Source organism: Sylvia atricapilla, chromosome 23 (assembly GCF_009819655.1).
Source record: "Sylvia atricapilla isolate bSylAtr1 chromosome 23, bSylAtr1.pri, whole genome shotgun sequence".
In the NCBI taxonomy this organism is placed as follows: domain Eukaryota; kingdom Metazoa; phylum Chordata; class Aves; order Passeriformes; family Sylviidae; genus Sylvia; species Sylvia atricapilla.
In genome coordinates this window covers 3,611,443-3,636,895 of record NC_089162.1, presented here as the reverse complement: position 1 = coordinate 3,636,895, position 25,453 = coordinate 3,611,443, and the positions used below count along the sequence as shown (strand labels likewise).

Sequence of the window (25,453 nt, the reverse complement as noted above, 5' to 3'; positions counted from 1 at the left end):
CGCTTCCAGCAAGATGAATAATACACCTGTTCCCTACTTGTGAGCAAACACTACAAAGGAATAATTAGAACCTATCTGACCTGAAACCCACATGCCCATTACTGTGGTATTTTTCCACCTACTCCAGGTGAAACAGAAGATGGGCTGGACCTGGAAGGGGAGGGGTGGAGTGGCAGCTCAAGATGCTGATTTATAAAGCAGCAGCAAGCAGAGCTCTTTCTCCACAGGCTTGGGACAGGGAGCTCGTCCTGCCTGAAGGATGCCGAGGTGGGAGCAGCATTCCAGCTAACATCTGCTGGCCACACAGGAGAGGGACCCACCACCTCGGGGAGCTGCTGCACTCCAGCACTGCTCTGAGCCACCACAGACCCCGGCTGGGCTTGGGCTTTCATCCAGAGATTTTGGCTTTTGATCCAGAGGCTTTTCCTTGGCTGCTTCCCTCCGTCAGGAAAGGAATAAACTCACCAAGATGGTCAAGGTGGGTACAGTGCCCCAGGAACTGCCCCTCATGTTTCTTCTTGAGGTTTATTTTGTGAATCTTTTCTATATGTATAGGCTAAGTGGAAAAATGAATTAGTACCAGAAGCTCATGGGCATAAACAGTTGGGATTGGGAAGAATTCTTGGACTGGCTGAGTCAAAAAAATCTGAGCCAAAATCTGAGATTTTATGAAACTCTGAAGTTTAAAGGATAACACAGGTTATGCTTACAAGTGAGCAATAGATTTACTAACTCCATCAATTTTCTTTATTTTTCTCTTCCATCCATTATGTTCTCCCAACAGAGAGTTGTTCCCTTTCTCTCCTGGTTTCTGTGCTCTACAGGGATTTGAAAAGCTGAACAGATTTTTTGGGTGGGAGAATTAAAGAGAAGAGGAGGAGGAGGAGGAGGAGGAAGGTGAAGAGAAAAAATCCCAATAGATAAACCAGACTGTGAATCTTCAGCATGGCAGGAAAAAATCAGAATTTATAACAGGCATGCCCTGTCTCTGGGATGTGCATCACTGAGCAAAATCAAGTGTTTAGGAATAGGATTTGGGTTTTTAAAGTCCTCAAACTGCTCAGCAGCTCTTTGCTTTCCCCTTCATCCAGAGGCAATGTCAAGGTTTCTCACTCCTTTAGTTACAGGACAGCTGCAGATGAGATGTCAGTTTTGAGCTCAGAACAGTATTAAATAATAAGATACCCCAATTATTATTGTTTTTTCCTTATTGATTCCAATATTTGAGCTTTTTTTATGTTTTGAGAGATCTCCCTTCATTGCTGTGAGATCTCAAAGGAAGCCAAGCACTGGCAGAGCCCCTTTGTGCTTTATCCCACCGGGGAAACATCCGGGGGGCTCTCCTGCACTCCTGGGGTTTAATCCATCAGCAAATCTCTGGAATGCGGTCACCCAGTGGCTCTCCCAAGGCCTGGCATGTCGTTTCCAGGATAATTTGGGGCTGCAGTGTTGTGATTAGGCAGTTGGTAAATCAGCACGAGAGGGAAGTTTGCCCTGCACACTGCAGAGTTAAGCCAGGCTTTGGAAACAGCACAACTCCCCAGTTATCACTGAAAGCAAAACATTAAAACATTCCCTGAGGTTCAGCAGCCTCCCTGGGTCAACAGCTTCTTGTGCCCAGTGTTCCACTGGCAAAAAAAAAAAAAAAAAAAAAAAAAAAAAAAAAAAAAAAAAAAAAAAAAAAAGTGAATTGTTGGTTAAATCCCTGCCAATTCTGGGCTCTGTGTGAGCAGAAACAGAGCAGCTCCTCCTTGGCTCTCAGTCTGGTGTTTGCCTCCATTCCCCACTTTGATTCAGGGCTAATATAGATTTGTAGGTGTTCATTGTAATTAAAATTTAAATCTTGAAGTTATGGGACTGAAAAGCTCCTGGAACAAGCAAGTTCTCAGTGGATAATTTTCCTTTCCCCTTTCTTTCCGCGAATATTTTGCTTTTCCACTGATCTCTTCTTGGAGCTGATAAATAAATGAATTATTTTCACTGCTGAGGTCCTGGGCAGCATTTTCCTACACTTGTTTTAGATCCTAAACTGCTGGGAGTGTTGCAGATCCCTGAAGGGATCCCTGCAATTTGCACCTGATGAAGTCCTGACCACAATCACAGTAACACAAACTGGATGGATCTCTGGATAAGACAGGGAAAAACACCCTAAGTAGCCAGGAGAAAGGGACAGTATACATATGTAAGTTGTCTAAAAAAGTAGATCTGCAAAATTTTGACTTTTTTTGTGGCCTTTTGCAGAAGAAGTCTGATGTTTACTCGGTTGAGATCTATGGGACAAAAGATCTGCACAAAACAGAGATCGAAGATGAAGAGGAGAAGCACAAAGACACAAAAAGCAACAAGAAGAAAAAGAAGGCAGAAGATCTCAAGAAAGAACTGGACCTGGTGAGTGTTGCTGAGCTTCCATTACACACTCTGTGAAACTCAGGGAATGTCCTGCACTGAAAAATCCTGCCACAGGGAAGGATTTGCTCTCTCACACTCCTGGAGCGTGCCAGAAAAATGCTGTGCAAGATTAATGCCTAAAATGAGAGGATGAGTCTGGTGTAATTAAGCCACCAACGGTACAGAACATTATCTGCCCAAAAAGGATCCATCTCACAGATGGAATCGCTGCCATCAGTATTTCCTGACAACTTGCACAGCCAGCCAGGAGTCAGAGGGAGAGGCAGAACCATGGCTCCAGAGATTCCAGGGCTGAGAGCATTTCCCAGCTTTAAACACTGGGGTTTTTACCCAAACCAACTGCTCTGGCCTTCAAGAAATCCAAGTTTTCCTCCTGGCTCCCCACTGACCTGCTGGCTGCTCTTGGAAATGTTGCTTCCTCTGCACACATTCCAGTTTCCCAATCTGAAACAGGAGGGTAATTATGCTGACCTCTTTTTGAGATTGCTGTGAGAGAGCAGCTCAGAGGAGAGGCTATTTACGGGCTGGATGGCATTTCAAAGCTCAAATAAGGCATTGATTCCTTGATTCTCTCCTCCATTCCCCCACCACGTTTCCAAGAGCTGCCCAGCAGCAGGTAAATATTTCTCAGCCCGTGTTGTCTTTTGCCACCGGGGGATTGTAACTCCACTCCCGTGTTTCTAAAGAGAAACCCAAGCACAGACAGGAGAATTGACTCACCCGAGTACCCATGAATCACTCTGAGAAAACAATTGGGAGATCTCTCAAATTCTTGGCTTCTAAATCCCAGTTCAGCACAAGATATAATTAGGCCAGTGATACCACAGGGGTGGCACTGCAGGCCCAGGAGAAGAGCTCTGAGATTTCCCTCTCCCACACCCTTTTAAACTCAGAAGCTGTTGCCTCTTTCCCCCAGTGTGAGGAGGATAATTCCCACTCCCTGCCCTGGCAATCAAGGGCAGAGGTGGTTGTTGTCACACACTCTCTGAGCCCTGCAGCGTGCAGAGAGAAATGATTTATCCCAAAGAAGCCCAGCTTCCTGTGGCAAACAGCAGGGACATGAACACACCACCCTGTTCTTCTGACAGATTTGCTGGAGGAGGGAGCTATTTACAAAAGCACTCTGCAAATCAAAAGGAAAAAAATATCATCTTCCAGTGGAAGATATTTTACTTCTCAATATGCAGATTTAATTAATGAAATTAATGTGTCATACAAGCGACTTCATGCATGTTCCCAGATCCAGGCAATGTGGAAATAAGACTTTCAGCAGTCTGCTGCTCTGCTCACTGTAATCTTCTGTCTCTGTTGCAATGCAGGATGACCACAGGCTCAACACCTCGGAGCTGGAGAAGAAGTATGGCACCAGCATTGACAAAGTAAGTCCACAGGGCTTCCCTAAGGAACTGCCTCCCTCAGGTGCCTCTGGCCTCCCCAGAGCTCCCAGGAGCAGGGATTTTGTTTCAGAGGTGTGTGGGTGCCTGCACTGATGCTCCCAGTAAAGCCTAAACCAGCACTGACCTGCATTTAAAGGGGAGTTTCTCTCCAGTCTGAAGAAGGGGCTGAGCTGCTCCTTTGAAATCAAAAATGAGACCTCAGGGTTTTGCACCAGGACCTCGTTTTCTCTAAAGCAGTTATCTGGATCTTTTGATTTCACCACAATTCACTTTTCACTGTAACAATTTACAGCCAAAGATGGCACGGATTGAGCTGGTTTTGAAGCAAAATCTAGATTTGAGAAACTACACCCGAGTCTCTTTGACATTTGAATACCAAAGCACTGAACGTGGCCAGAGCACAGACAAAGATTTCAGGAACCCCCTGAGCTGCACACACCCTGTGGAAATGCAGAAACAGCAGCAAAAGAGCGTCAGTTTTCCCCTGGCTTCCCAAACCCTTAGTCCAGGTATATTGGATTGAAAACCAACAGGATGGAAACTCCTGATGCATGCGGCCCCCAATTCAGTGCTCCAGTAAAGAAATCCCTGTTTCTCCAGAGCAGATAATTAACAGCAGCCTCTCTGAAATCAGGAGGTTTGGAAATCAGAGCTGCAGCTTTAAAGAGCTTAAAAAAAACCAGCAGAGCATGAATCTTGTCCAAAGGAAAAATAAATCTGTTTTTCTGGGATTTCATTGCAAATGCATCCCCTCCTTCTGCAGGGTCTCTCAAGCGCAAGAGCAGCCGAGATTTTGGCTCGGGACGGCCCCAACGCCCTCACCCCTCCCAAAGCCACCCCAGAAATCGTCAAGTTCCTCAAGCAGATGATCGGGGGCTTCTCCATCCTGCTGTGGATCGGGGCCGGCTTCTCCTGGATCTCCTTTGGCATCCAGCTGGCGCAGGGGGTGGACTCAGCCTTCGACAATGTGAGTGGACCACGAGTGGCCGCGCCGCCCGGGCGGTGGAGATACTCCAGGGTTACTCAGTAACTACAAGGAGGCCTCTCGTTCCCAGGGACTCTCCTGCAGCCCGGCACTCCTGATAGCAATTCAAATGCCCCCCGCACCACACGCTGAAAGAGAGCCTGGGCAAAGGTTTTGTCACCGCCGGGAATAATGGCAATTGTGGAGTGCTCAGAGAGCAGGAAAAATCTAAAGACTTCAGGCTTTTATTTTAGTCAGAGACTAAGGAGTTTCCAGCTAATTCCCCTTTGAGTTATACTCTGCTTTTTATTATTATGACTGCTATTATTATTACTATTGCTATCATTATTACTATTATCATTACTACTATTATTTGTTTGTTACACTCTAATTTGTTCAGGATTGTGTCAGTTTAGAGAAGGATTTTAGATGGAAAATAGCTACTAACCCCCTTTTTTTATACACACAGGCACGCAAATGAAAGTTTTAACTGATCCCTTGCAGGCCAACATCTCTTGGTTCTTTTCTTAAGAACTTTCTCTTTTCTTTTCTGTCTTTTAACTTGGTCAACACCTCATTTTAAAACAACACAGAACTCATTTATTCGAACAGAGGAACGGCTGAAAACTTGTCCTAAATTAACCAGATTATTTCTTTCATTGATCAGCTCTACCTCGGAGTGGTCCTGGCTCTGGTTGTCATCCTCACGGGCATCTTTGCCTATTATCAAGAAGCCAAAAGCACAAACATCATGGCCAGCTTCAGCAAGATGATCCCACAGGTGAGAAGAGAGGAAAAATTCATGCCAATAACACATGAGGGAAGCCCAGCAAGCCCAACTTGAATTTATCTCTTGGCTAATGACCAGGATAAGAGTTCTGAATCACAAACCATTTACTAAAAAGCACACGGTGGTTGCTTTGATGGATCTGTGGATTGGAGGATGCACATCCTTGTTTTCCATCCAGCGCTGGGGCAGAGATCTCAGTGCCCAGTTAAAACCTGGAGAAGGGTGAAGTGTGTGGGTTTCACACTGTGCACCCCACTGCTTTTCCCCACGGACCTGATGTCAGGAGGGCACAATCCTGGAAGGCATTTCCCCATCTCCATTTCCCTTCTCCCCAAATCCCAGCCTGAACATCCAGCTGGGTGTCAAATCTGCTCACATTTCCTCTGCATCACCCTGCTCTGGATCCTTCCCAGGACAGAGGGGAGAATCTCAGTTTAGAGGGTGGTCCAAAGCTAATTTGTGTCCCATTTCTGTCTTGCAGCAAGCTCTTGTCCTCAGGGATGCCGAGAAGAAGGAGCTGCCAGCAGACCAGCTGGTGGTTGGGGACATTGTGGAGATCAAGGGTGGGGACAGGATCCCTGCAGACATCCGCCTCATCTTCACCCAGGGCTGCAAGGTACACAGGGCTTGGGACAGCAAAGGAACGAGGGAAAGCAGAGTTTGGAGTGGTTTATTGCATGGAAAGAATTTCTACACAGCCAATGTGGGTTATTAGGGCTTTGATTGGATATGATTAATGAAGTCAGAGAGCAGAAGCCTGAATGTTGTGCTGGACTGACACCTCCCTCCCTGAACATCCAGAAAGTCCATGCCAAGTTCTGGCTCTGCTCTTTGCCAGGAAAGGGCAGATACACAACTGAGAGTTTCCACTGCAGGCTGATGCTCAAAACTGTGGGGTTTCCTCTGGCTGCTGCTGAAAATCCCACAGACAGGCAGAACTGAATTCCCACAGACAGGTTCTGGCAGGGACAGCAGCAGCTCAGAGAAGAGGCACTCAGGGATGTTGATGTCACTGGTTATGAAATGAGCTGCCACCTCACCTGCAGGCTGGACACTACTGTGCACTGCTGACTTTAACCTGTCTCTGTTTCATTGAAGGTGGACAATTCTTCACTCACAGGGGAGTCAGAGCCACAGTCCCGCTCCTGTGACTTCACCCACGAGAACCCCCTGGAGACCAGGAACATTGCCTTCTACTCCACCACCTGTGTGGAAGGTGAGCTGATCCTGAACCTGGGCATGGAAATCCCATTTTATCCTCTCTTTCTGTTTCTCCACTGGCTCCAGCCACGTTTATCATCCTGTGTGCGCACCTTTACATCCTTTTGGCTTTTTTTCTAGTTATTCCAATGACTATTCAGCAACTTAAGGGGAACTGATAATTTCTAATTTTTATTATTTATCAGCATACAGAGAGAAGGGCCCCCCAAAAGGCACCTGCACAGGTGCTGCTTGGTCTTGCCAACTCCTTTGAGCAATTCTGCTCTGAGGAACTTTAATTGTTCACGCAAATTTTGACCTGAGCAGATTAAAGCGTGACCTTGGGGGTGGTCACACTTAGCATTTGTTCCAACATGCAGCATGGTTGTGGCTGCACCAACCAGTGAATTTATCTGGGTTTGAACTGACTGTGATTTCCTTGCAGTTTTTCCATCAGTACCTGTTGGAATGTCAGTCTGTCACAAAGTACCCATCTTTTGGGAAACTCAAAAATGTCCATGTATCAGTAGACACCTTTTCAGGTGCAGTCTTTGCCTCCTTGCATTCAGGAGGGGGAGATGTTGGAGCCCTGGGCACTGAGAATTCCAGACTTTCTGTGCTCACTGACCCCCCCAGCAAACACTGCAGTGACCTGAGGCCGTGGAAAAGGCTCCCAAAATTGAGTGACAGCCCTGGGATTGTGGGTGTGGGGTTTGGATAGGAGTGTGGGATATCACAGGGGGCAAAACTGAGAGTTTCAGGGTTTAGAATACAGTAATATAGATATAAAGCAAGATGGAGGATTTAGGGCAGAGGCTGAGTCCTTCTTTTTCACCTTCTCCATGGTCTGGGTTGAGTTTTGTAATTGGGTAGAAAATTCCGCATTGTGGGCCAGGGGTGGTTGGTTATTGGGTTAAAAGTAAAAATAATTTAGGTGTCATTTCATAATTGGACATTTTACCCTTAAAAGACCTTGTAGAGATAGAGAAAGAGCTCACTTTGTTGGCTGGAACTCACAACTTGTGAGACTGTAACATAGATAAGAATTAAAAAACATCTGAGTCTGAACACGAAATCCATCTCTCAAGCATTTAATCCTGGCTCTAATAAAAGAAAAGAAAATTTTAAAAAGAGCCCATATCTGAGTGTCTGTGTGGCCTGGAGCTGACAGCTTTTGTCCCTGCAGGCACTGCCACGGGCGTTGTCATCAACACCGGGGACCGCACCATCATCGGCCGCATCGCCTCGCTGGCCTCGGGCGTGGGCAACGAGAAGACGCCCATCGCCATCGAGATCGAGCACTTCGTGTACCTGGTGGCAGGAGTGGCCGTCTCCATCGGGGTCCTCTTCTTCATCATCTCCGTGTCCATGCGCTACAAGATCCTGGACTCCATCATCTTCCTCATTGGCATCATCGTGGCGAACGTGCCCGAGGGGCTGCTGGCCACAGTGACGGTGAGTTTGTGCTGAGGTTCTCTGCTCACCCTGGGCTGGGCTGGGTTTGGAGAGGGGTGGGTGTGAGCCCGAGAGATTTCAGCCTGCTGGCAGCTGCTGACTTTTACCCAAGGAAAAACTTCTCAAGAAAGCTTCTTCTCAAACCAATCCTGGCCAACAACTCTCCTTTCTCCAAACAATCTTTCTTCACGTGGTGTTTTGCTGTTTCTCTGGTTTAACCAATGGCATTAGAGAGGTGTCGTTCCTATTCACCAACCATGGTCAGTCTGTATGGGAACACCTTATAAAAAGAAATAAGAATTGAGACAATATAGCTTTCTTTTCTATATTTTTTGCTTTCTGAAACATTTGGAGTCTTTCGTGTCCTACAGCGAGGGGGTGTGTGTGTGTGTGTTTCTCATTCTAAGGATAAACCCTTTGTTTGGTGAATTCTGGTGGAACTGAGTCATTCATCTCAAACCCATTTTTAGGTTTCAGTTCAAGTGCTGCTGTGCCCCGATGGCAGCTGAGTACAATGGCGTGTTTCATTTCCCCACCACTCCTTCCCACTCGGGAGTGGGGACATTGTACCCTGAAAGTCACGTGGAAACTCCACTTGTTACCTCATGCCCAACTCTCAAATTCCTTGCCTGAGGAGCAACACAGCTGCCAAGCACTGCTGGCTCCAGAGCACCCCAGCAGCAAACCCTGAAGGGAATCACTGCAGCGTTCATGCAGCTGGTGACCAGCAGCTCCCTGCCCGCTGCAGGTTCCTCCATCTCAAACAGCCTCTTGGCTGATAAGACATCCTTATCTCTATCAGCAGGCAGCACGTTCCTCTCAGCAGCAAATCCACCTGTGCTAGTTACAACAGACCTGCCTAGACCAGACCTCAGACTCTAAATTTAAAAACAAAAAAGGGAGGAAAAAAGCTCACTGCAGCCAACTCAAATGAAAAAAATTAAAATATTCTCCTAAAAAACCCCAACCATACAACTGACAAACCCCACAAAAGATCTGCCAGGGGAACATAATCTCGTCACACCTCTGTGTGACCACACCTTGGTGACAGCTGGACCCCTTCCCTCCTGCCAGGTGAGCCTGTCCCTCACGGCCAAGCGCATGGCCAAGAAGAACTGCTTGGTGAAGAACCTGGAGGCCGTGGAAACGCTGGGCTCCACCTCCATCATCTGCTCCGACAAGACAGGCACCCTCACCCAGAACAGGATGACTGTTGCCCATCTCTGGTTTGACAACCAGATCTACTCAGCCGACACCAGTGAAGATCAGACAAGTAAATGGGAAAACGGGGTGTGGGATCACTTGGGGAGATACTTGGATACTTGTGAGGTACTTGGATCTGTCCTAGGATGTTCACTTTGGATGGCCAAATCAGACATATCTTCCCTCTACACATGGGAATCTCTCCTCAGCCACGTGGAGACGTGAAACAAAAAGAATTAATACTGAATTCCACTCACAGGAAATAAACCTGGAGGCGGTTCTACACCAGAACCTTTTGCCAAGAGTGCATTTAGTAGGGAATTAAACAAAGAGACATCACCCAAGCCCTTTTGCCAGCACTGCTGGAGGCAAAAATTATTATTTTTTTTTTCCTATAAAAGAACGTGTCAAAAGAATAATATTTTTCTGTAAAGAAGTCAGTTCTGTTTTTTCACTCTTAAGCTCTTACTTGCTTCATGCAATGTACTAAAGGATCCAATGTGTGTTTTGCTTCTCTCAGCCCAGCCCTTTGATCAAACCTCCCCCTCATGGACAGCGTTATCAAAAATTGTCACTCTCTGCAACCGGGCGGAATTCCGGCCAGGACAGGAAAATCTCCCCATCATGAAGGTACTGCTGACTTCTCATCAGCTTATTCCCCTTCCTCTGAACAAGCAATTTTCTCTGTTTGGCTTTAGCAATCCCCATTTTACTGTGCCAGCTTTTTAAGTTCTTATTGACAGTGGTTTTACTGTGGTACACTCACACAAAATGTAACACAGGATAAAAAAACCCCAAGAAATAGAAACTCCAATTATCCTGAACTGGAAGAGATTCACAATCCCAACTCCTGGCCTAAAGAATCCCTGTGCCTGAGAGCATTGTCCAAACCCAACTGTTCCCGCCAGCAAAAATGCAACACAAGTTGCAGGAATAGTAATTATTGCACTGTTAATTTATTACAGCAAAGGTAAATGTGCCTTAATCAATGTCTTTGCACATGACTGTTTGAAGGTAGTAAATTCTACTGACTGGACTGCCAAAACAAATCTGCTGTTTACTCATCAATGCCATCCTCAAATTAATTTGGGTTTGTGCCTCAGCTGACCTATAGTGACCTAAGTGTGACCCCAATTCTGCTTTACAGCAGCAAATGATCTTTGCCTCTGTTTGCTGAGGCTCAGTTCTAACTCCAAGAGCAAAGCAGACATCCCCAAATTCTATTTTAGTATTTTTCTAGGATAACTTGGACAGAAAAATGTAGATTCCTTGTTGCTGGACTGTGCAGCGTGTCATGGAATTGTGGAAAGACAAAAGTAAAATGTTTTTTTTTTTTTTTTTTTCCTTTGTGCCCACAGAGGGTGGTGGTTGGAGATGCCTCTGAAACAGCTCTGCTGAAATTCTCTGAGGTCATTCTGGGGGATGTGATGAGCATTAGAGCACAGAACAGGAAAGTGGCTGAAATCCCTTTCAACTCTACCAACAAATTCCAGGTGTGTTTCATGGGGTTTTTTTGGGAATCATGCCAAATGGTTTCTATCACTGGGCCTGGGTGACCTGGAAGCCTTAATGGGGTAATTCAGCAGCAGAGGAAATTCAAGTTGTAATAAATACAGCTCATTTCATTTGACGGAAATTATGATTTCTTCATGGAAAAGAACGTGAATCCCATTAAAAAAAAAAAAAAAAAAAAAAAAAAAAAAAGCAGAAGCAAACGAGGACAGTTTGAGCTCTTCCAACCAATTTCCTGTTTGTGGCACAGCTCTCCATCCACGAGACTGACGACCCCCATGACAAACGCTTCCTGCTGGTGATGAAAGGGGCCCCGGAGAGGATTCTGGAGAGGTGCAGCACCATCATGATCAACGGCAAGGAGGAGCCTCTGGACAGCGAGAAGGCAGAAGCTTTCCAGACAGCCTACATGGAGCTGGGGGGCATGGGGGAGAGAGTGCTGGGTGAGTGCAGCTGCAGGGAATGGGGTGGACGGTGAAAATAGGGTTAAATCCAGCTGTGAAACCCGTGAAATGGGGATTAAAGTCTTGGCACATCCAGCATGCCTGGAAAAAGGGTTAGATGCTGGAGTTCCACGGGCAAGAGCAAGCCCTGAGGTTTTATCAAGCTCCCCTCTTCCTCCCACGTTTTCCCGCCCATCCCACCAACACAAACATCTTTCCAGGTTTCTGCCACTTGTACCTGCCTGAGAACGAGTTTCCAGAGGGTTTCCAGTTCGATACAGACTCCATGAACTTCCCCACCTCCAACCTGTGTTTTGTGGGGCTGCTGTCCATGATTGACCCGCCCCGTTCCACCGTGCCTGACGCTGTCTCCAAGTGCCGCAGTGCTGGCATCAAGGTGAGGATTCTTACCATCAAAAACACCACAGACAGGCTCTTTATGATTATTTTGGGTATTATTCAAAGTATTTAAAATCTCAGATCTTCCACCACGTCATCACTAATTGTCTTTCTAGCAGCAACTACCAAGAATCTCAACCTTAGTTAAAACCATTCTATAATTTCAATTTAAAAAGTCCCCAGAGGCAAAACATTTTTATTAAAGTGGGAATCAGACTGCAGAGACTGCACAAAACCCTCAAGCCTGGGAAGCCAACTTTGCAAAAGCTCAGATCCTCTCTCAGCAGATCCATATCTAGAATAGAGAATCCACAGCAGCTGGAATTACTTACTTGTGAACAGAGTAAGGTGATAGAAACCATTCTAGAGAAGGCATCAGGACACTGCTTTGGATATTTATTCAAAGGAATCACTAATCTCAAAATTATTCAAGTGGAAGCTGAAGCAATAATTCCTCTAAAATTCCTCTAATTTCACTCCCTGGGGACCCACAAATATACTTTCAGCCTTAAGCAGAGGTGAAATCTATCTAAATCTAGGAAAATGACATTTGGAATTATAGATCTCAGATGAGATGAATCTCAAACCCCAACCCTGATGAATTTTTCCCTAGCCTGAAGACAGATCTGGGAATTTTTTTTAAAGACAAGCAGGAAAAGGTTGTGCCTTATCTGTCAGGACACCTCAGACACAAGGATCCATTTTAAGATGCAATACTCTAATAAACCCTCCCCACTGAGCATACCTAATATAGACCCTTATGTAAAGGTCCCTTTATTCTGCATTATTCTAATCTGGCTGCCTGTGACAAGTTCTTCCTCCAGAGCCCTGATAAAGCTGCTCAGTAAGGAGAGGATGTTGATACAGACCTGGGCAATTCCTGCCCCCAATCTCCCTTTGTTGTGCACACAGCACTGCTCTGATCCCCAAAGTCCCTCCTGCTCCTCTGAATGGACATTCCCCCGTCTGTCACTCCATGGTTAAGCCATTTGTCACTCACTTGTCCCTCACGCAGGTCATTATGGTCACTGGGGACCACCCCATCACGGCCAAGGCCATCGCCAAGAGCGTGGGCATCATCTCAGCCACCAGTGAGACCGTGGAGGACATTGCCAAGCGCCTCAACATCCCCGTGGAGCAGGTCAACAGGAGGTGAGAGCCAGCAGAGCCTGGGAAGAGCCCCAGGATTCATTTCCCTGCTCCCTCTGTGGTGCTTTTGATTCTAAATCCTCTCTGCTTTCTGCTTCTTTTATGACACGTTCCCACTCTTGAGTCATCTCCACCTAAATGTGTCCACTTGGTGGTTTGCATGTTTGCTGCTCGGGAAGAAAATCTGGCAAATTAAACTCTGCAGATCATGTGGAAGTGGCTGTCACTGCCTGTTTGACAAAACAAAGCAAAATTCGGCATCACATGACCCAGTTTGGACCATCAGCCCAAATCTCTCCTTAAATGTGGGAAAAAAAAATCACAAAGGAGGGATAAAAGCTCTTTGCAGAAATTGTGTCTTCCCCTGCCCCTCCCAGCGAGAGGCCTCTTTAAAATGCGTTTTCTGAAGCTCCAGTGAAACCCCTCTGAGTCCAGGTGACTGTGATCCACCCTGGGTTTCTGCAGTGCCTTTTGTTCGTTCAACTCCTGCTGATTAACAACAAATGCCTCTGCAATAATTATTAATAATTATAAACGACTATAAATAACAATGAATTATTACAAACCATTATAAAATATTATCAATTATTAATTGTATGGTATAAATAATCATAAACTAGTAATTAATATCAATTATAAATTATTATAAATTATTATCGATTTGCTGCCTTCCCCCCATCCAGCTGCAGGCCCACCCCACTGGTGCACCATTTTTACCCCTTTCACCCTGAAAATTCCCCCCTCTTTGCCTGTGGGCTGCTGCAGGGAGGCCACGGCCGCCGTGGTGAACGGGATGGAGCTGAAGGACATGAGCTCGGAGCAGCTGGACGAGATCCTGCGCGGGCACTCCGAGATCGTCTTCGCCCGCACGTCGCCGCAGCAGAAGCTGATCATCGTGGAGGGCTGTCAGAGGCAGGTGAGGAGGCAAAGGTCACACACGCACACTGACACCAGCCCAGGGAGGCCGGGAGCCAATTCCCAGTGCTCCCCAAGCTCTGTTTATACTCTTTTCCCCGTGCCAGAACATTATCTAACAGATTGCCGCTAACGCTGCCTGGACTCGGTCCAAGCCGCTCAAATTCCCGCTGCACACACAGCTCCTGGTGGCAAAATGAGCTTTTCCCTGGGTTTGGAGCTGGCAGCCAGGGCATGGATTGTCCCTGCCACTCTGAGAAGCACAAAAAGCCTCCTGTGCCCTGTTTGGGAAGGAGAATTCCCTCAGGAATTCTTTAAACCCAGATAAAAGTGACGGTGCTGCCACATCCTCCTCTCTTATCTCTTGTGGCCACTCAGGCCGTGTCCTCCTGCCCACAGGAATGTTTGGGAGTGGAATTGGTTGGTGGCAGTGCTGGGTGAACTGGTGAGCTCACAGCCCTTTTCCAGCCTGGATTATTTATGATTCTGAGGTATGAGCCCCACAGAATGATTTATGTGCCACCAAGCCTTATCTGTGTTGTTTCCCAGGGCTGTAAATCAGGCAGCAGGATTTAAAGAGAGTTTGTCCCATCCGTGGGCAATATTATGTAAAGCAGCCTGGAGTGCAGCCAGCACAGAGGGGAAAAAAAAATAAAATAAAAAGACATCTACAGAGCTGTGTAAAAGATGAAAATTGCCATCAAAAGGCTCTCCACTCAAAAATGGCATTTTTCAAGTAGATTTTGTGAATTAAAACCACACTAGTGCTGTGCCTGGACTTCATAGAGAAGATGTGGTAGAAGACATTATTTTATTTCTGTAGTCGTGCCAGCACTAAACTTCCCAATCAGCATTATCAGCTCGTTGGGTTTAAGCCTAGAGGGCTCTCCAGAGAGTAAAAAAAGATAAATTTTTTTCAATTTCACGTGGCTTTTATTTTTTGAATGGTCTCTGCTAGGCACACGGTGGGTAAACGTGCTCTGCACCGCTCAGACTCCCACTCTCCTGGCAGATTTGGCTCTTCAGGGATGAGAAGGAACACCCTCCCCCAGGCAGGCTCCAGCTATGTTTAGTACTCAGAGCTTATAAGCCCTTCTGTGCATGACATTATTTATAGGTAGTGACACTGTGCTCAATCCCCCCGGGGACAGGAAATTCACAGTTTTATTAATCAGTTTGCCAGGCTTTGTCCTCACTCTGAACACCCCACCTTGAACCCAGCCAGAAACTTCTGCATCAGCCAGAGCAGAGCCTGGAGCTGCAGGAGATGGCTCAGGAAGATAACAAAGAAGCTGAGTGGGATAATCAGAGTTTTCCATCTTTTGGATTAGTAGAGAAATTCTAGCACAGGCTGAGGAGGGCCAGAAGCTGTTGGGATAGGATGAGGATGGGCTCTAACTCAACAGTTACATAATTTATGAATCAGATGAAGCCTGGCTGTTTCTGTAGCTCCTCATTAAGAAAATACAGGACATTTTTTTGTGTTGATCAAACCTCCCCCAGATGTCAGAGGTGAACCTGGCTCTGCCAAGACAGGGATGGATCATGCACAGAGAGCAGACATCCAAATCTTAAGTCCTCTTTATATCCAACTACCAGACTAATGGCATTTGAAATGCATCTAATTGAGACGTCCACTCTTCAGGGTGCAGTGAATCACATCTCTGAATTTTCCAGGTCTCTGCTCTAAAACAAACCTCAATAAACTCTGGGGTTGCATTCCCAACCCTGCCCAGCACCCTCCTGATCCCTGGCTGTGTTTGGCGTGTGCACAGAGAGGATTCAGGACTTCCCAAAAACATTTTTTCTGCTAGAAATGTAAAGGCTGATGATGGCAGGATTCACCCTCTCCTCCCAAGCCCACATCTGGATGTTTTTGTGTGTTCCAGGGAGCAGTGGTTGCCGTGACTGGAGATGGAGTCAATGACTCCCCTGCCCTAAAAAAGGCCGATATTGGGATTGCCATGGGGATTGCTGGCTCTGACGCTGCCAAAAATGCAGCTGACATGGTCCTGCTGGATGATAACTTTGCTTCCATTGTCACAGGAGTGGAGGAAGGTAAAGATCACGTTATTTCCCACTTTTAGAAGCTGGAAGCTGCTGGCAGGGCCTCCTGATCCTTCCCTCCTCTCTTCTCTTTCTGGATTTGATATTTGGGAAAGCTGGGAATTAATTCCATTTCTACAAATGACAATCAGAGGATAAGGAAATCATCTCCCTCTCTCACACACAATAAAGATTTGCTGTCTCTGTTTGATCAAGCTTCAGATAAAAGCACTTACTGACTTGTTCCAATGCATTTTGAAGCCTCACAAAGGTACAAATTATTTTCTCCACATTTTCCCTCTATGATTTTCTCTCACATCGCCTTCACTGTGCTCCACCTGTGACAGGAACACTCATCCCACTCTTCTTTCACTGTGAAGAGCTCGTGATTTCCAATACAACCACAGCGTTTTGGGGGACGGGACTTTTCCCCTCAAACTGCCTCTTTGAAGTAATGTTTTATTACACTTGAGATTTTAGACGGCTTTTAGGGAGGAGAGCTTAAAAAAAACAACTCTAACAACAAAACCAAATTACAAAATGCACGAGGAAAAGTACAAATAAGCAATGAACGTTTTCACTTCATTTAGTCAAACTTGAAGTTTGCTTTTTTTCTGGAAATCCTGGATAAAAAATTCCCCTTGACAAAAGCATTTTCTCCTCCCCAGGCCGCCTGATCTTTGACAACCTGAAGAAAACCATTGCCTACACCCTGACCAAGAACATTGCTGAGCTCTGCCCCTTCCTCATCTACATCATCGCCAGCATCCCGATGCCCATCGGCACCATCACCATCCTCTTCATCGACCTGGGCACAGACATTGTGAGTTGGCAGCTGCACAGTCATTTCCTGCTGGAATATCCTGCCAAGGCACAGCCAGGACAGGGCTTTGGTGCCTTTGGCCCACAGCTGAGAAAGGCAGTGGAAAAAGGGGTTAAAAGCAGTCAGGAGGAGAGAAAGAAGAGCAGAAAACAACAACGATCTGCAGGAGGGGAGCAGAAAGGAAAGAGTGATCTGATCCAGGCTAAAATCAGCAGTGAGCAATTATCAGTGTGTTTTAATTGAGAGGTCATTTCTTGCAGTTATGCACAACATTCCATCCAGCCCAGCCCAAGGGACCTGAAACACCCTCCAGCTTTAAATTAATGTTAAATTATTGTTAATCTCCTCCAGCCTTTTGTAGTGCTCACCAGATCCATGAGAATTTAAGATTTCCCTGAAACCTTTTACACATTAATAGGAATTAATGCACACAGATCCTTCCTTCCAACATTCAGAATTCACTTGGGAAATACAAATTGCTGCTAAACCTGGGAGAATGAGGCAAAGGCTGCCGCCCAGTCCCTGAGGGTTTGTCTCTCTTGCAGATCCCCTCGGTGGCATTGGCTTATGAGAAAGCTGAGAGTGACATCATGAACAGGAGGCCTCGGAACAAGAGGAAAGACCGGCTGGTGAACGAGCAGCTGGCTGTGTATTCCTACCTGCAGATTGGTGAGTTGGCCTCCCAAACACTTGCTGGGGTCAGCGGGGCAAGGCAGACTTGAGCTGATTCAGTAAAAAAATCCAAACAAACCAAACAAAAAAACCCAAACCAAACGAAGAAACAAAAAAAAAAAAACAACCAGAAAACCACCACCAAAAACCAAAAAAAAAACCCTCCCCAAAAAAACCAAAACAAAAGACCAACCAACCAAAAAAAACCCCCCACAAAATCCACCAAAAAAAACCCCCAAATTAAAAAAGACCCCAAACAAACTCCCCAGCCCTCCCAAAAAAAACCCCAAAATACAACAGCAACAACAACAAAACAAACAAAAAAAACACCCCAAAAAACAACCCCCTCCCCCCAAAAAACACCCCCCCAAAAGACCAAACCAAACCAAAGCTCCCCAAACAATAAAACAAAAAAACCCAACAAAATTATGAGCTGAAGCTCAACCCCTTCCTCTGCACACCCACCATTCCCCTCCTGTTGTTCATTATTCAACAATAAAATGAGGTTTTATTTACAGAGGACAAGAATTTCACAGCACCAAGAAGAACTGTCCAAGTGCCTTTAACACATTTTGTACATCCCTCGCATCCCCCGGCGCTCCTTAATTTCTGCTTTTCCTCACCCATGTCCCTTTGTTCCCGCAGGAATCATGCAGTCGGTGGGTGCCTTTGTCACCTATTTCACCGTCTATGCTGAGCAGGGGTTCCTGCCCTCCACGCTGCTGGGAGTGAGGGTGGACTGGGAGAGCAACGCCATCAACGACTTCGAGGATTCCTACGGACAGCAATGGGTAAGGCAGCCCTGAAAACTCCCTGTCCTGGCCCTCAGCCACCTGCTTGCTTCAAAAAATAAAGGGAGAGGGAATGCAAATGAGGTTTAAATGGAAATAGAGTTGGTTTTCCTGTGATGTTCCCTCGGGAGAGACTCTTTAGGGCTTCCTGCCACACAGCTTTTTTCATTCAGCCTCTGCTCTTTCATTCATTCTTGCACAATTTGCCACCTCAGCCTCTGCAGATGCACCTTCCTCTCTGGTCTGGATGTTTAAACCCCTCAAAACCCATCACGCCAATTTTCTCCCAGCCTTGATGATGACCAGCCCCTCTGCCAAGTCCTGTGCAGCCTCCTCCTCTCGTTCCCCACTGGCCTCCCTCGTCCTGCAGCATCACAAGGCACAGGAGGCTTTGATAAATCCATCAGACACCCCTCACCCCCAGCTCCTGCTGCAGCCTCGTGACTCAGTCACGGAATAAAGCCGGGCCCAAATCTGAGCATTCTGCACCTAAATCTGGAGTCACTCTGCATTCACACCTTGGGCACTGAAATAAACCTCCCAGCGAGGTCTGCAGGCTCCTGTGGGAGGTGGCAGGGGCTGATTTAAATCTTCTGCTGTTTCCTTGGCTGTGCAGACCAAATACCAGCGCACGTACCTGCAGTGGACTGGCTACACGGCCTTCTTTGTCAGCATCACCATCCAGCAGGTGGCTGATCTGATCATCAGGAAAACCCGCAGGAATTCCATCTTCCGCCAGGGCCTCTTCAGGTGAGTTGTGCAGGTGCACAGTCCTGGTTTAGGGTGGAAAGAACCTTAAAGTTCATCTTATCCCACCCCTGCCATGGGCAGGGACACCCTCCACTGCTCCAGCCTGGTCTTGGACACTTCCAGGCATCCACAGCTTCTCTGGGCACCCTGTGCCAGGGCCTCGGCTTGGAAGAGTTTCTCTCAGAGGGAAAAACTTTTTCCTATCTAATCTAAACCTGCAGTTCAAGTTGGCCTCCTGCTCCTCTCAGCTTGGTGATTTGGCCCTCTCACTTTCAGCATTTGCACACAGATTAAGTCTGGCCTTAAACAATCACAAATCTCAGGCAAATATTTTATTATACCTCCCCTTTTCTGCTTCAGGATAGGGATTTTCTTTAAAGATATTGTGCTGGTTATTCTGAAAATGCACCAGCTTAAAAACCAACCCTCCATTCATTAAAATATTTACTAGAAAAAAAAAAAAAAAAAAAAAGAAAAAAGAAAGGGAGTTTCTGTTCCAGATTACTTTCTGAACTCCTTATCGAGAGATAGCAAGTCTGGATTTCTCTGAGATAACTTGAGGCTGTGAGAACAACACAACTCTCTCAGCCAGGGCTGGCCGCCCTCTGCAAACCACCCTGCACCCTCCAGCCCCGGGAGAATTGCGAATATCAGCTGGGACGGAGGCCAGCAGCAGAGCTGCCGTTCACTCCCGCGGTTTCTGATAGCGCAGCAATTTGTTTTCCATCCTTTATCTGCGGGTACAGGGCCTACACCTATGTGTGCTTCCTCCTTGCATTAACACCTGAGTCACCCTGAGCACGTTCCCAGCGCAACACCAGCCTGCAGGAGCTGCTGCTGGGAGTGTCCCACAGCTGGATTTGGGCTGGGAGTGCTGCCAGGAAAGGCAGGAGCACGTGGGGTACAAGGCAGAGGTGCCCCTGGGCTTGCAGAGCTCACCTGGGGCAGGGATTGAGGGAATCCAGAGGGTTCCTGCAGGCACAGGGGGATTTGGCTCTAGGGTTAATTCTCTCAGGGTTTAACTCCGGGGTTAACCCTCTCTGGGGTTAACTCTCTCAGGGTTTGACTCAGGGTTTAACTCACTCTCTCAGGGTTTAATTCTCTCAGTTAACTCTCAGGGTTTAACTGTCTCAGGGTTTGACTCTCTCAGGGTTTGACTCTCTCAGGGTTTAACTCTTCCTCTCTGCTCTTCCTGCAGGAACAAAGTCATCTGGGTGGGGATATTTTCCCAGATAGGGATTGCTTTGATTCTCACCTATGGCCTTGGACATGTCACAGCCCTGAACTTCACCCCACTCAGGTGAGTTCTGGTGCCACTGAGCTTCCCCTGCCCTGCTCATGGACACAAAACAGGAACAGGAGCTGGTGGAGCACCACTGCAGGATAAATACTTTTATAAAAATCATTATATTTACCACTATTTCTTGGCCAAAAATGCCATTGTTGCCATAATTTCCACATTACCCTCCTAGATTTCCTACTGAGGATCCAAAATCCCACTTATGGAAAACCAACATTTAAATATTTCTTCCGGCATCTCCAAAGTTTTGTTGAGCACAGACAGTATTTAACTTTTATTTTAAATGGACACTTTTATTTTAAATGGACACAGTCAAGTGATTTATTGCTGTGATAACACCAGGCAAACTTTCCTCCTGAATAGGACCTGGAATTAATTAACCAGAAACTACTTAACATTGGGAGGCTTTACACGCACATCATCAATTTGGGAGATTAATTAAGACAAAGAGAAGAGGCCCTATGGCGCAGATTTGTTTTAGTGACATTAAACATCACAGACAGACACCCCAGAACTGCAGCTGAGCTGTTTCCAGACGTTTCTGAATGAGACTTTTTGCCTCCACCCCAGGTTCCAGTACTGGTTTGTGGCTGTGCCTTTTGCCATCCTGATCTGGGTCTACGATGAAATCCGAAAGCTGCTCATCAGGAGATACCCAGGAAGTGAGTGCATCCATTGCTCTAATTCAATTTTAATGCAATATTTTAATTCCATGTGTCTTTTCCTACCCTTTCGCTCCCACCCCCAACCTCAGCTGACTGCTGAGAAATGAACCGTTTGTTTTTTAACGATCACTTTTCCTTTTAGAGCAAAAACAATTATTTTTTTGGTTTGTTTTTAATTATCATCCTTTCCCTTCTCCTGCAGGTTGGTGGGACAAGAACATGTATTACTGAACAGTCCTGAGCACAGGAGAGCTCCCTCCTCACCTGGCCCAGCCTCTGCTGCTTTCAAGTCCTGTCTGTGCAATACCATGCCTGGATCCACCCCGTGCTGGGGTGAAGAGATTTCATGAATTCAATGAAGAAACAAGGACTTTAGAGGCTGACAAATTACCTCCCACTGTACTGTAAAGCCTAGAATTGAAGTGCTACCTATTTTTGTAACTACTACGATTTTCCCTCGTTCCAAGATGGAGTTGGAGAGCACTCTGAGAGGAGAAGAATCCAAAGACAGGAATCCCACACAATCCAAGGCATTAATTTGCACTGAAGGTGTTGTTTGCTGATTTTTGTGCTGGTAGAACTGAATTCCAAGCGAGTGCATACCTAGACCTGTTTTACCTTGGCACGGGTAATTGTGCTGTATAGGAATAATTTGATAATAAAATAGTTTTTCCAGAAAACTGTTCTCTGTCTTATTTTTTTTATGAAGGTTGAATGAAACTGAGTGGAGCACTCACAGAGGAAAGAATATAACCCTGTTTGTTTTTTTTTTTTTTACTCCCATTAACAGACCAAACACTTGCCCCATTCTGATCAAAGTGTCTTGAAAATCAAGCCACAACCAAAAAATATTTGAACATTTTGGGATCCCAAACCCAGTGCTCACTTTCCAAATGTGACAATCTCCAGGGCAAAATAAATATTAGAGTCATTAATTCTAGGATTAGTTACATACTGGTAAAATTCTTTTTGAAACCAGGGTAATACGGTCACTTTAGCAAGAACCAATAGGTCCCACTTCTTGTTTAGACAAACGATTTCCCAATTTTAAAGCAAAAATATATACATATATATTTAATTGATAGTGATATTTATTTGATATTTCACTTGGTTGGTGCTGATATTGAGTTAATATTTCACTTTTAAATACGAGTTTAGACAAGTTTTACGAAAGAAATGGGGCAGAAGGAGAACTCCCGTTGCAGCGAAGAGAAATTATCCAGGGAGGAGCTGAGGGAGGGGAAAGAGAGGGACGTTTCCCAACCTAAAGCTGTTCCCAGAAGTGCCCGCCCTTCCCTGCTAGGCGACAATTTACATTGTGTGACCTTCTTTCCCTTAAAGCCCCAGACAGGTATTCATCAACCCCAATTAACGCACTTCAGTGTGTTAATTACCCCGAGTGTCAACCATCCCCATATCAATTATCCCTATATCAGTCATCCCGAGTGCCAATCATCCTGAGTGTCAATCATCCTGAGCGTCAATCATCCCAAAGTGTCAATCATCCTGATATCAACCCTCTCGAGTGTCAACCATCCCGATATCAACCATCCAGAGTGTCAATCATCCCAATACCAACCATCCTAATATCAATCATCCTGCTATGAACCATCCTGATATGAACCATCCCGAGTGTCAATCATTCCGATATCAGTTATCCTGATATCAGTTATCTCGATATCAGTCATCCCGATATCAACCATCCCGATATCAATCATCTCAATATCAACCACCCCAATATGAACCATTCTGAGTGTCAATCATCCCGAGTCTCAATCATCCCGATATTTACTATCCCAATATCAATCATCCCGAGTGTAAGTCATCCCGATATCAACCATCTCGATACCAATCATCCCGATATCAATCATCCCAAGTGTCAGTCGTCCAGAGTATCAATCATCCTGATACCAACCATCCCAATATCAACCACCCCAATATGAACCATTCTGAGTGTCAATCATCTAGAGTGTCAATCCTCCCGAGTATCAATCACCCTGAGTGTCAACCATCCCGGTATCCGTCATCCCGATATCAACCATCCCGGTATCAGTCATCCCGATATCAACCATCTCGGCTATCAGCGCTTTTCCCGGAGAGACTCGAAGAAGAGGAGCTCCAAGGAAGGAGGAAGAGCGGCAGAAAACGAGCCTGGAAAACAACGGGGCGTGTCGGTACACGGATTGCAGATAACGGCGTGTTATCTCCGCTCCGGCAGCGGGGCCCAGCCGCCAGCACGGCTCATTTCACACCTCGGCACCCGCCGGGCCAGCGCCGATCGGCTTTATCTCCTGTTGGAATGATAGCAGAGATAGGAGAGGAGCTGCAGCACCTGGGGCTCGGCCAAAATTCCTGTTCCAACGGAGGCGGGAAGAGGGAAGGAAGAGAGGAATATGAGTTGGATATCAGGGAAAAAAATCATGGAAAGAATAATAAATCACTGGAGTCCTCTGCCCGGGGAGTGGTGGAGTCACCACCCCTGGATGTGTTTAAGGACAGACTGGATGTGGCACTCGGGGCCAGGGTTCAGTTGAGGTGTCAGGGCTGGGCTGGACTCGATGATCCTGGAGGTCTCTTCCAACCTGGTTATTTGTGATTCTCTGAAATTCAGGGATTCTGTGATTCTGGGCTTCTGTGAAATTCAGGGGTTCTGTGACTCTGTGGGATTCTGTGACTCTGTGATTCCGGGATTCTGTGAAATTCAGCATGAGAATTTCAGAGATTCCCATAAATTCAGAGGGAGAATTTGCTGCTCAGATCCAGGAGAGAATTCAGCTGCTTTCAGTTTGTTTCTCAAACAAAGCACGTTGTCTTGAAAGGACCCGTGGGAAAGATGCCTGGAGAAGTTGTGTGGAATATCCAAGATTAAAAGCACGGTGGCTGCTCTGCAAAATCATCTCTGCAGTAAAAATCTGGGGTATTTTCCCCCTACAAAGAAAGTCTTACAAAATCTACAAAGAATTCTCACGAAAAGGAACTTTCTCCTGTTGTGCTCTATCTCCAGGCAGTTATCACCTCAAAAACACATCCCTGGGGAAGGACAGGAGGGTTTTGGCTCCTGGTTTTCTTCCTGCCTCTCCCCTTGTCACCTGGATGGAACCTCAGCACTGCTGGCTGCAGCCACAGCAAACAGATTTTGCTGCCAAAATTAAAAAAAATAAATCCAAAGCCAACATAATCAGGAGGTTCTATCCACAGGACAAAGGCACAGAGCCACAGGAAAGGGATTTCCCAGGATTTCATGGCCAAAGGGACAGTGTAACACTGGAAATAATCTGGCTTCATCGTTGTATTTCTAGGAATATTCTTTTAAATACCACAAACCATTCGGTCCCTGGGAAATGCAGCATCAGAGGGAACTTTGGCTGCTCTGGGCTTGAGGATGAGTCAAATAAAGAAACAGGAAGAAAAAAAGCAATACAAGCTGGAAAAAACAAACCTCAGCAGCAGAAGAGGGAGGGAAAAAAAGGAAATTTTGAGAGGAAAACTTATGGGGCTGGAAGTGATCCATCCATTTAAACAGCAACATACGTTCCTGAGAGGAGAGCAAAAGAATTCTGTCTCCTGTCATGGCAACTGGGAACTGCCACATGAGTGTCTCTGTGCCAGGGTGTGAGGAGGAACTGCAGCCTCCCATTTCCCATGTCTAGAACGAGAATTCCCATATTCTAAGGGGGAAAAGCCACTTAGAACACCAGTAACAGAAAAAAATAAATTAAAAGAAAACAGTAATAAAAGGCAGCTGATTATCTGGAGCAAACATCTCAAACCCGGCAAATGCTCCTGGAACAGTTTGTACCTGTAGGATCAGTTTTGTTTTTAACAAGGGTTGACAACAGATGCTCCTTTGTTGTTCCAAACATCTCTTTGTCACAGCTCTCTCCAAAGGCTGGGAGAGATCTGTATTCACCCTGAGCTCTGAATGCTCCCTGAGAGCTCTGCAGCTTGGCTGCCTCTGACTCAACCACCCCAATATCTCCCCGAGATGACAAAATGTTCTTTGCCATCTGCTTTACCCTGTCCACGCCTGAGCAGAAAGCTCGGATCAGAGGTTTGCAAAGAAATCAGAATATTTACGTCATCTTCGACAAGGGCAGAGCCCGTGAACGCCTAAAGACAGATTGGCTGTCTCTACATCTCAGAGACTTTCCAGAGTTACAAAAGGAGAATGGACAGAAAGGAACTTCCTGGAGTTACATAAGGAAAATGGACAGAAAGGAACTTCTCAGAGATACAAAAGAAAAATGGGTAAAAAGGAGCTTCTCAGAGATACAAAAGGATAAGGGGCAGAAAGGAACTTTCCAGATTTACAAAAGAAAAATGGACGAAAAGGAACTTTCCAGAATTAGAAAAGGAAAATAGACAAAAAGGAACTTTCCAGAGTTACAAAAGGAGAATGGACAGAAAGGAACTTTCCAGAGTTACAAAAGCAAACCAGGCCAGAGGTATGGGAGGAATGAGCCCCGCACTTGCCCATGGGGCTGTTGGAACCAGCAGGGCTGGGAATTGCTGCCCAGGACAGCACAAACAGGGAACAGCAGCAGGACCTCCCTGCCCAGTGTTGACACCT

The 25,453-nt window shown here is 46.1% G+C and overlaps 1 protein-coding gene across 1 annotated transcript; it reads left to right on the top strand.

Annotated features, from left to right (window-relative positions):
• Positions 1-233: 233 nt before the first annotated feature.
• Positions 234-21,549, top strand: LOC136371084 (potassium-transporting ATPase alpha chain 2-like). Its single transcript, XM_066334927.1, has 23 exons — positions 234-478; positions 2,242-2,388; positions 3,729-3,788; positions 4,570-4,773; positions 5,438-5,551; positions 6,042-6,176; positions 6,659-6,776; positions 7,947-8,215; positions 9,290-9,488; positions 9,939-10,048; positions 10,777-10,911; positions 11,181-11,373; positions 11,595-11,770; positions 12,788-12,924; positions 13,687-13,837; positions 15,726-15,894; positions 16,551-16,705; positions 17,251-17,374; positions 18,023-18,168; positions 18,785-18,918; positions 20,117-20,218; positions 20,789-20,880; positions 21,086-21,549. Exons 1-23 carry the CDS (start codon positions 470-472, stop codon positions 21,112-21,114), a joined length of 3,108 nt encoding a protein of 1,035 aa, XP_066191024.1. The 5' UTR covers positions 234-469; the 3' UTR covers positions 21,115-21,549.
• Positions 21,550-25,453: the final 3,904 nt, after the last annotated feature.

Bases quoted from the DNA above. Each gene is read 5' to 3' on its own strand.
- LOC136371084 (XM_066334927.1), top strand. The intron at 11,771-12,787 runs GTGAGGATTCTT...TCCCTCACGCAG, and splicing joins GCCGCAGTGCTGGCATCAAG to GTCATTATGGTCACTGGGGA. The intron at 16,706-17,250 runs GTGAGTTGGCAG...TCTCTCTTGCAG, and splicing joins TCGACCTGGGCACAGACATT to ATCCCCTCGGTGGCATTGGC.